General features: G+C 45.1%; 1 protein-coding gene across 1 annotated transcript; it reads left to right on the plus strand.

The window, feature by feature from the left end:
• Window positions 1-2,764: 2,764 nt before the first annotated feature.
• Window positions 2,765-7,640, plus strand: LOC109741288 (protein root UVB sensitive 3). Its single transcript, XM_020300366.4, has 15 exons — window positions 2,765-3,195; window positions 3,276-3,333; window positions 3,517-3,576; window positions 3,687-3,725; window positions 3,822-3,884; window positions 4,196-4,252; window positions 4,411-4,474; window positions 4,555-4,638; window positions 4,734-4,816; window positions 4,909-5,038; window positions 5,826-5,918; window positions 6,324-6,462; window positions 6,551-6,588; window positions 6,663-6,850; window positions 7,396-7,640. The coding sequence occupies exons 1-15, from the start codon at window positions 3,047-3,049 to the stop codon at window positions 7,492-7,494; spliced, it is 1,344 nt and encodes a 447-aa protein (XP_020155955.1). The 5' UTR covers window positions 2,765-3,046; the 3' UTR covers window positions 7,495-7,640.
• Window positions 7,641-9,599: the final 1,959 nt, after the last annotated feature.

The raw sequence follows: 9,599 nt of genomic DNA on the forward strand, positions 1-9,599 counted from the left end.
TCAAGTAGAGGCATACTAGTGACACTCTGTTTGTCTATGTATTCACACATGTACTAAGTTTCCGGTTCATACAATTCTAGCATGAATAATAAACATTTATCATGGTATAAGAAAATATAAATAACAACTTTATTATTGCCTCTAGGGCATATTTCCTTCAATTTGCTCTCAGGTCTATTATATATTTAATAAATCAATATGTTGCTAATCATATTTCTTGAGAACCCTGAACTGTTTAGTGATCCTTTCCAATGTGTTATGTAGATTTCAGTGCATACTCCCTTGGATTCCTTGGCAACTCCCCTGGGTGTGATCAAGACAAGACTACTTTGCCATAAGTGAGAGCCATCACAACCATACGCTTCGCATCAAGCCGTTGTCTATATATTGCATCTCTACGCTGAAGGCAAAACTAGCGAAAGTGAGAGTTGTCAAAACCCACAAATAAGCCTTTTAGATGCATCACGCGAACCTCACTAGAACGAGCCGCCAATAGTAGTAGGCACCGGATTTGAAGAGAGGAACTCTCATGAAGACCCATCGGTGGCCACCGCAATCCACAACTCGAGTGAGGTAGCACTACCACACGCAATAACTTGCTCCCCCGTCTTAGGGAACCAATCATCCAGACCACCGCAGGCATTTGAGGCGACTGCCGTGTTCTCGCCGACTCCATGTCTGAGGCGAGGGACGTGTCCTCACCGACTCCCTGCATGGGAACCCCACCGAAAAAGTTGTTGTGTACTTGCCTCTTTACCGTGTCGGCATAATCTGCCACCTTGTTGCCCGAAGAAGCAGCCGCATTGCCCGATATCTTGATGTGCACCTGCGTTGCGGCAGCAGGAAAGTGCCCCACCGCCGCTTTCCTTGGGGCCGCCCTCCGATGACGGCGAGGCAAGGAGGTGCGGGAGGAGGTAGTGGCGGTGGCTAGGGTTTCTCCACCGAATCGCCGTGGGAGTAGGCGCGGGGGTCGCGTGCCTGAAAAATCCTACAGTATGGATAATATGGTAGATACATATCTGCATTCATGTTCTTGGTGGTGAAATTCCTAAGGAAGCATTTCAACGAGAAGGTCAATGTTGATGCTGAGATGCCCGTGAGCTAACTCTACTATCAACGAATACGAGATCAGTGATTGTGGAAGCGGCTTGAACTTGGGCGCAAGAGAGGAATTTTTTGTCTAACAGGGAATTTTTATTTCACCATTGTAGATGTAGACACGCGTTATTTGGCTCTGCGAATCATTTGTAAGTAGGCGACGGAGAGAAAGAAATTAGCCATCCTTGGTTGAGTGGGAAATTTAGGAGTTATTAGAAACCGGTTCTTGGAGCTAGTGTTCTTCTAACACAGTACAATCGCAGATGCCCGCATACGCGCACATACACTCATCTCTGGCATCACGTCTTGAGATTGACGAAGTCACCACAGACACCTCGTAATCAACGAAAACGTCTCCTCAACTGATCGAACATCGCTGGAAAAACTGAAATAAATCTAAAAAAAGCGAACATTAATGGCAAGTCCAGAACTTAAGTCCTGACGGGCTAGTTTAACCCTAAGAAACCTAACCATCTAAGCTAGCCGATGTATCAATTCGATTGTAAAAAAAAGTCGATGTATTGATTCCATTTGCACTCCACCTTCTACCAAAAAGAAAATCACGTCTAAAATTTAAATTCATCTATTTCCTTTGTTCATTTTTATAAGGCGTTGAAGTCATTTCAGACAGCATGCAAAGCAGTTCATTTTTAGTTGTCTGAAACGACTTACAAAAATAAATGAAGGGAGTATAGTGTACTTTTTTTTCATGGTAATACGTGTGTCATTTATAAAATAAAGATCCGGTTACAAGGCACGTAAGCACCAACATTACAAGACTGGAAAGATAGGATAATCCTATACAAAATACCAGCGCCTGTTCCTCTCCTCCGACACCACCGAAGCGGCCACCAAAGGGAAAGAAAACAGATCACCTCTTCACTCAAGCTTGACGCGGCTCCATCGCTGATCAGCAACTTTACGGACCTCGAAAGTAGTTTGCCAGAAGCAAAACCATTGCCGTTGAAAGAATCAGACCGGGGCAACATGTCCCCGGACACGCCATCAAACTCTAGATCTGACACCCCGCACGACAACGACGTCGAAGGAGGAAACCAGAACTGTCAGCCACCAACCACAAACCCAGCACGGGATGCACCATCTTTCAGCTGTCACTTGCGCAGACAACCGTCTGCGCATACTCCTGGACGATAAAACCTCCCTGCTCCACCATGACGTCGGAGCAACGCCACAGCAACGGGGACAGAGCAGAAGGAGAGACACACCTGATGGAGTCGCCGCCGCCGCCTCGCCGACACCATCCATGAACCCAAACACAGCCGATCTGAAGGATCGGCAAACACACGATGCCATCAACTCCGAGACGCCGCCATGAAAGACACGGCCGGTGTGGGAGTGAAGCTGAGGCAGATTTATTCGTCCGGGCGCCGCTCCCACCACCCCAACGGCGCACCACGACCTACAAATCCAAGACCTAACTACAGAGCGAAGGAACGGGGTCCCCCTCCCTCTTGCCGCCGGAGCAGCTGGAGGGAGAGGGGGCCAATGCCCTGGCTGGCTGAGATCAGAGGAAGAAAATCGCCTCCCTAGTCGCCAGGCGTGGCGGCGGCTAGGGTAGGGAACACAATGGTACCGGCTAGCGCTGTGCCTGGCCCCCCATCGATGGGGAGTACAGTGTACTTGCTCTGCAAATGCTTACCAACACTGGGGCGTCTGATTACGCAATACATTTGCTGAGACTCATCTAAAAATACCTGCAGGAACCTGAACTGCCTGAGCACCTGGAGCAGTGGAGCGAGCCAACTCAAACGCGCGGAGTCGAGCGCGGGCACGATCCAAATCCGGCGCCCGGAGTCAACTCCACCGCCTCGGCACGACTCGAATCCCCGCTCTGCTGCTTGCTTGCCCGCCGGACGGGAGGCTCCGCTCCTCCTCTCAGGGCACTTGCCGCTTGGTTGCCGCGGGCGGCGATTGTGCGAGGGGATCCATGGACATAGAATCCTCCCGCTCCGGGGCCCATGGCGAGCCCGACGCGGCGGCGTGGGTGACGGTCGAGGAGTGGGGCGGCTCCTCCGGCTCCGCGCTCTCCCGCACCGCCGTCCTCACCGCCTCCGCCTCCTCCCTCGCCTCCAACAGGTGAGGCCTCCACCCACCCTCCCGCTCTGTTCCTTCGTTTCGGCCCGCTCCCGTCTCACGCGCGCGCGCTCACCACGCAGGTTCGGCAGCCGGTGGGGGCGGATCGGCAGCCGCGTGCTCGGCGCCTTCGTGCCCGAGGTGAGTCAGCCAGCCTGACGCTCTCCACACTCGCCATTAGAACACTGTTCTCTCTTCATGTCAGTGACAACCGTTACAGCTATGAATCATGATTAAGCTGGTGCCTCTGAATTTCGATTCTTGTGGAGTATTCTTCTCCGTTTCACCTGTGGCAACTCATGAGCGAGGACTTCTGATTGGCAGGGCTTTCCTGGCAGCGTCACTCCTGACTACGTCCCATTCCAGATGTGGGATACCTTACAGGTAGATCCTAAATCCTTTTTTTACATTAACTGTTTGCAAGCTTGTTGGTCCAAAAAACTACTTGGCCTTCAGTTCTTATATATGCATTATCCATGGTTTCTTTGCTATAGGGGCTCTCGACATACATCCGTGCAATGTTGTCTACTCAAGTAAGCTTGAGAGTGATGTGGTTGTTCATCTTTGCTTTGTTTTTACGCCTTATTGTTTTGCCGGTCTAAATGGAATGCCACCTGAACGGGCTTCAGGCCCTTTTAGGTGCCATTGGCGTAGGTGAGAAATCTGCCACGGTAATTGGTGCCACTTTTCAGGTAAAGTTGCTCCGCGAATCTCCGTATGTGTAATTCTTACATAGTATGCCTGAGCTTGCACTTTTTCCTAGGACATATAACATGTGAATTATCTCATGTGATATGAGAAAGATTACTAAGATTATTGTCAATCGACATGCCCCTGGTCGCTGTTGCTGTGTGATCCATCATTTGGAGGGGCAAGCTTTGCTGTTTTGATTGGCCATAAACGAGGCAGCATGACCTGCACCTTTGATCTCAGTTCTCTCCTTTTATCAGGTTCATTGTTGCATTTTCTCCTCTCTTTTTCTGAATACATTCTCTTCTGCCAGTGGTTTCTCAGGGATTTGACTGGTATGCTCGGAGGCATATTGTTCGCTTTCTATCAGGTACCCAGTTTTCTTACTAATTACAATAGTAAACACTATCATCTTACTGCTGGAATGATTTATTTCCTTATGAGATAATTATGGTTTGCTGAGATAATTTTTTTGGCCAGTCTGTTATTTGTCTGTACTCTTATTTTATTTTCTTCCCTTTTCACCAGGGATCCAACCTTGATAGCAATGCCAAAATGTGGCGTCTAGTTGCAGACTTTATGAATGACCTTGGTAATGCTCAACTAAATCACATTATGTGAAATGCTTAATATGCAAGTTGAATTATAACACCGATTTGTTGTTGTTTACAGGAATGTTGATGGATCTTTTAAGCCCTTTGTTTCCTTCATCATTGATAATTATAATGTGCTTGGGCAGTCTATCTCGGTCATTCAGTAAGTCAGTTTACATGTTGAATTTGCACAAACTTTTTAAGAGGATTTTTTGGAATGGTTATTTTCTTATCTAATTTTTTGGTCATCATGTATAGCTGGTGTTGCCAGTGGAGCAACTAGAGCAGCATTAACACAACATTTTGCACTTGCAAATAATGCCGCTGATATATCTGCAAAGGTACCTTTGAACGATCTCAACATTTTGTCAGTATGAATTAGATGGTAAATTATCACTGAAATTTAGCTAAAGGAACATACCCAACTTCTCAGGAGGGCAGCCAAGAGACACTTGCAACAATGTCAGGAATGGGACTGGGAATGTTGTTGGCACATGTTACCAGGGGGCATGATTTGGTTGTATGGGTTTCATTCCTTTCTCTCACAATATTCCATATGTACGGTGAGTGTGTCATTAACTAGTTAGACATTGTCGATTACATGTTTTTTTGGAAGAGGTCAAAATATAATCGAAACATCTGTATAATCATGGCTGTGGTTGCCCTATTGTTCCCGCAAAAAAACAATTATGGTCTACAGGGTGAGAGGAAGAAAAGCTGAGCTTCTGCTTAGCCTCTCCATTAGGCATATCCATGTGCTACTGCAAATTGTGTTGATATTTTCTGGGAGAAAAAACTCTGTTGAAGCTGTTATACGCTAAAATTGTACTCCTCCATCCCACAATATAAGATGTTTTTGCACGCTAAAACAGCTTGCAAAAACGTCTTATATTGTGGGAAGGAGGGAGTATTCTTTTCTGTTGCTTCATCATGGAAGAATGCACCCAAAAGAAATGAGAAGCCAAATGAAAACTAAAATAATATAAATATTTAAAGCATCATCCAGTATATGGTTTGCTGCATGAATTCCAAATGGATTTTTTTTGGGTCCTGTCAATTTGAAATAGCAAGATATCCAAACAAGGCAGTAACTTGAATTTAGTTGACTCATTTGAAATTGAAATTAAGATCCCCAATCCTAACCTCCTGTTGGGTTTTGGTCCTACCTGAATTTTTTTCTTTGCTGAGAAATATCCAGTTACAAAATGTTGATGTGATGGCATCATATGTTACTCACTTTCTAGTTTCTACAGACTTGTTTGAACCGAGATAATATATATAAGTAGCAGAACTGAGATTTGAAAAACTCTTGTTTACAAACTTTAACTTGTCCTCTGTGTGTCAATTCAGCAAATTACAAGGCAGTGCAGTCACTTTCACTCAGTACATTAAATTATGAGAGAACATCCATCTTGCTGCAGTATTTTATGGAACATGGTGAAGGTGCGTGCATCGCTTTTCTTCGTGGTTTCATGAAATCCATTCTCTCGTGCATCGTGGTTACTGGAACCATGCAAGCCAATTAGCATCTAAGACACTTAGCTGGGTTAAATTTCTGGTTAGCGGGCCATTACTAGCTGCATAGCCACACCTAAAAAATAATTGCATGTTGTGAATCTTAGTTAATTGTATTGCCAAATATGGTGTGTGTTCCAAGTTCGAGGCTATGCATTTTTTAAGGGACATTTCTTTATTTTGTCACATGCACAGTTAGTTAGATCTGTCCATGGCATTTTAATTATTGCGTCAAGAATAAGTTTAACTGATCCGTTTATATGAAGCTGCAAAAATTCGGCACACGAAGTTCCATTTTTTGATTATCAAACTTTTTGCGTGGAATTTTCCTAGTTCTTACACCAGAACAGGTTTCCAAGCAAGAGCATATTCTTCCGTTCTGGTCAAGCTGGCGGAAATTACTTAGAGTTAAACTTCCACATGAGCTTGTACACTTAGGTGCTAAAGCCTCGATGCTTGCGCACTCCGACATGTAAGTTCTATCTTCTCAACTATGCTTTTATGTGTGACATTGCCTAGGAATTAAAGGGTGAATTATATTTGTTTGTCAAATATAACAGGCTGCTGATTGCAAAAACAAGATCCTACTATACAAATGGTATGATTCTTTTGTTGCTCATGCGGCAGTATAGTGATTGCTGCTGACTTTCTTTACCTCCTGCTTTTGTTCAGCCAACTATTTTTTGCTGGACAAGGACGGCAGTGTTTGTATTTTCATCCACAAGCAGGCAGTGGCAACTGATGTCTTGAAGTCCTTCGTACATGGACTCGTCTTAGCACGTTTTATGCAGAAGAGCAAATCTTGTCATACAGAGGCTCACCAATGGATGGATGAGAAATACAACACCTTCATCTCAAAGGTAAAATACTGTCACATTTGCTAAGATCTCCATCTTGTGAACTTGTTGTAGGGTTGGTATTTAGTAGTACTTCACTGGGTTGGAGCTTAGCCTCTCAGTGTCCCTTTATAGGGTTAAAACATTGAAACAGACGCTCCAGATCAAAGAATCTGTTACTGATAATTGTGCATACAGTATTGATGGTAGGCTTACGGAGCTGTACTATACCCTCTCTGTGCTTTAACTAAGCACCAAATGGCGTTTGTCCTTTTTATGTGTGGAAACAAATCGGTCTCCATGGAGTCCATCCATATAGGATCTGAGAATTGCCCTGATGACATTCCATAATGCTGTTTTCACCATAACGTACTAAAATTTGGCTATCCAAACACCCACAACGCGGCCATGTGCAGGTTTCTAGGACGGAGGCTCTAGATGGCAAAATTTAGTGCCCTGAAAGTTATTTCGTGGTAGTCTAGTGAATATTCTTTGCAGCTAGTTTTGTGTATCTGTTTTATTCTACTGTGATGTGTGGTGATGGTTCATTTGCCCCCAAAATTTTACAGCTGAAAGTGGAAGGCTACTCAACGGAACGACTTCTGTCGCATTCGATTGTTTGGAAGGCACACTGGGTTTATGGTCCCTTGGATGAGAAGACCAAGTAGGAGGAAAGAGCTGGAGATGGCCATATGCCCATATCCTTGACTTAATAGTTGGTTATGCTAGTAATTTTTGTAAGAGGGTGCATGCGAACCGCTGTGTAAACGGAGATCACCAAATCATATCATATTTTAAACGGACATACAGATAACCTGTGTCATCAGAGCATCTACATATCCGCCCTAAACCTCCATGCAGTCTGTTCGGTCTACCCAACCGGACCTGGCAAACTCGGCTCAAACGTTCCCAGGACATATGTGAGCTGGATATGGGGACGCCCAGACGCTCCCACCACGTCGGACTGACGGCAGGGCCTGAGCCAAATCTCTTGAAGGCGTCCTTGTCCTTTGCCCGATCTGCCCTCTTCCTCGACTCTTTTCTGCCTCGTCTGCATAGCCGCCATCGTTGCTCCGCCGTTGTCCCCAAACCATAGCGCCGCCATTGGAGGCCCCAACCCACAACGCCGTTGACCGTGCCGCCAGCGGACAAGTTCGCTGCCATGTGTACATGTAACTCCTTCGGATGTACACCTCGTGCTCTGTATTTGACGAAATGTCCGACCAATTTTTTATATTCTTCTGGTCATTTGTAGGTCACCGATGAATTCGTCGTTGAATGATGTGTATGGAAACACAAACCTTGGCGAATTCATATACAGAGAGTTCGTCGGATTCGGACGACAAAGATGCTGAAATGATGATGATGAGCATCCAGGAAGAATCGGAGAAGCAAGATGAGCATGTACTGAACCTCAAGGGTTCGATAAAGGGCGGGAGAGTTGCTCCTTGGGATAGGATCGATGGCACAAGGCTTCTCTACAATGACTACTTCAAACCGAACCCAACATACTATGAAGATTTTTTCCGACTCACTTCCGGATGAGCAGAGATTTGTTCTTGCGTGTAGTGAATGCCGTGGAGGAGGCTGATGACAACTTCAAGCTGAGGAAGAACTGTTGCGGGAAACTTCCTTTCTCTCCTCTACAGAAATGTATGGCTGCTCCGAGGATCCTTATCCAGATGATAGAGACCACATGCTTGAACACCACAGTGCAATTTGCATACACCTTGGTGATGGTGTTTGGACCAGAGTATCTGAGAGAACCAAACAATTGTTGGCAATTGGAGCATCAAGAGGATTCTCAGGTATACTCGTTTAGCTGATTGCATCCATTGACAATAAAACTACCCCAAAGCTTTGCATGGGCAGTATCAAGGTCACACCAGAGACACCACCATCATACTTAAAGCAGTGGCATCAAAAGAATTGGATTTAACATGCTTTCTTTGGCACACTTGGTTCTAGCGATGACATCAATGTGCTCTGACGATCTCCTTTGTCCAAGAAACTTTGTGATGGGGAGGCTTCGGCGTGCAACTACACTGTTAACGGTCACAACTACAACATGTGATACTACTTTGTTGATGGTAACTATTCTCAATGGGCGGCGTTTGTGAAGGCTATATACAATCCTCATGGTAGAAAACAATCTCTCTTTGCACAAGCGCAAAAAGATACTAGGAAGGATGTGGAGAGGGCATTTAAAGTGCTCCAAGTTCGTTGGGGTATTGTTCGTGGAGTTGCAATGATGTGGGAACCAGAGACACCTTGACAACTCATGACATGTTTTGTAATCTTGCACAACATGATTGTGAAGGATGAGGACGAAGGGGTGACCTGCATACTTTGACAACTCATGACATGTTTTGTAATGTTGCACAACATGATTTTGGGGGATGAGGGTGAAAGGGCAACCCGCATGATTTGAGAAGTCTGAAGAAGTCCGCCTCCTGGAACAAGAGGTGGAGCATGTTGTCAACTTCCGTGAGATGCATCGACAACTTAAGATCAACAAGCGCACATGCAACTTCTCAATGATCGTATGAAACATATGTGGATCCACATTGGAATCAGTTAACTATGTATTTTATGTTTGAATTATGCACTATGAACAAATTTTTATATGTATTTTAATGTACAAATAATTTTTATTTGTGTGCGCAATTCATTGTTTGTGTGTGATGATAAATCGTGCATGTGTTTGCATGTATTCGAGGTTTCAAAAGTAAGGGTTGTAGTTACAAATGAGAACAGGGCGGACATCCGCTGC

The sequence above is a fragment of the Aegilops tauschii genome, chromosome 4 (assembly GCF_002575655.3).
Source record: "Aegilops tauschii subsp. strangulata cultivar AL8/78 chromosome 4, Aet v6.0, whole genome shotgun sequence".
In the NCBI taxonomy this organism is placed as follows: Eukaryota; Viridiplantae; Streptophyta; class Magnoliopsida; order Poales; family Poaceae; genus Aegilops; species Aegilops tauschii.